This window comes from Rhincodon typus, unplaced genomic scaffold, assembly GCF_021869965.1.
Source record: "Rhincodon typus isolate 14 unplaced genomic scaffold, sRhiTyp1.1 hic_rhity00004052, whole genome shotgun sequence".
NCBI classification, from domain to species: Eukaryota; Metazoa; Chordata; class Chondrichthyes; order Orectolobiformes; family Rhincodontidae; genus Rhincodon; species Rhincodon typus.
The window spans coordinates 4,849-5,808 of NW_025969690.1; the positions used below are offsets into that span (position 1 = coordinate 4,849).

Here is a 960-nt window from a genome sequence, read left to right on the forward strand (position 1 = left end):
CTCTGTCTCTGTCTGTCTGTCTCTCTCTCTCTCTCTCTCTGTCTCTGCCCTCTTCCCCTGTCACCTACCGACCCCAGCCCCCACCCCACTGCCTCCCCTCCACCCCCCAACTCTTTCTCTCCCCTTCTCTCTCTCTCTGTCTCTCTCTGTGAAGTAACTCCCCAGAGGCCGGTATCCTGTCACCAGGTCACCCTTTATTTACACATGGAGAGTCCTTGACACTGGTCTGGCTCCCTCAGAGCCAGGAACAGAACCCCTGACCCTCCTGTTTATATCTGTCAGCCAGGGCTCCCTGATCGAACCAGGATTAAGAGCCCCAATCTGGGAACTCGGATTCTGTAGGGTCCACCCGGGTCACCTCATTACATTCACTACACTCTCTCCCTGACTCTCTGTGTCCCAGGTATCCTGATGTCTCTCCTGACCGTACTATGCCTGCTTCCCCTGGTCAACCTCATCTTCGGATCAGTCCTGCTTGTCAAGGTAAACATGTCCGTGCGGTGACCCTGGGCCTGGCCTGGCCTGGCCTGGCCCGGCCTTGCTGTCCCCCCGCTTCCCCCAGCCCGGCCTTGCTGCACACCCCTGCCCCAGGCCTGCACGGTTCATGTTCCCTGCGATGGATGAAGCTGTTGCGCAGCTGGGTGTTGCCGTAGCTGAGTCGAAGTTGCTGGGGTTCAAGGTAGGGTTGGAAACACAGGAGACTCTGCCCCCCTCCCCACCCCACCTCCGCCACAAGACCCTCACGTACCTCAGTCGGAGGATGGAGTCACGTGAGCAGCCCCAAGATTCGATCACCCGATGGGAGGGGGTGGAGGTAAGTGGGTAGAGCGGGGGTGATGGGGGGGGAGAACGCGGGGGATGCTTCTTACTGTGAAGTGTATAGATTCTTCTACCCCCCGCCCCCCACCTCCATGCATTCTGCCATTCCCTTCTGCTGCCACCAACTCCCAGAGAACTCCT

The 960-nt window shown here is 59.2% G+C and overlaps 1 protein-coding gene across 1 annotated transcript in view; it reads left to right on the top strand.

The window, feature by feature from the left end:
• Nucleotides 1–960, top strand: part of tegt (testis enhanced gene transcript (BAX inhibitor 1)) — a 5,360-nt gene that overhangs the window by 3,678 nt on the left and 722 nt on the right. The window contains exon 4 of the mRNA XM_048593812.1: nt 404–483. Coding sequence (XP_048449769.1) covers nt 404–483 — 80 coding nt within the window. The remainder of the gene's footprint in view (nt 1–403; nt 484–960) is intronic.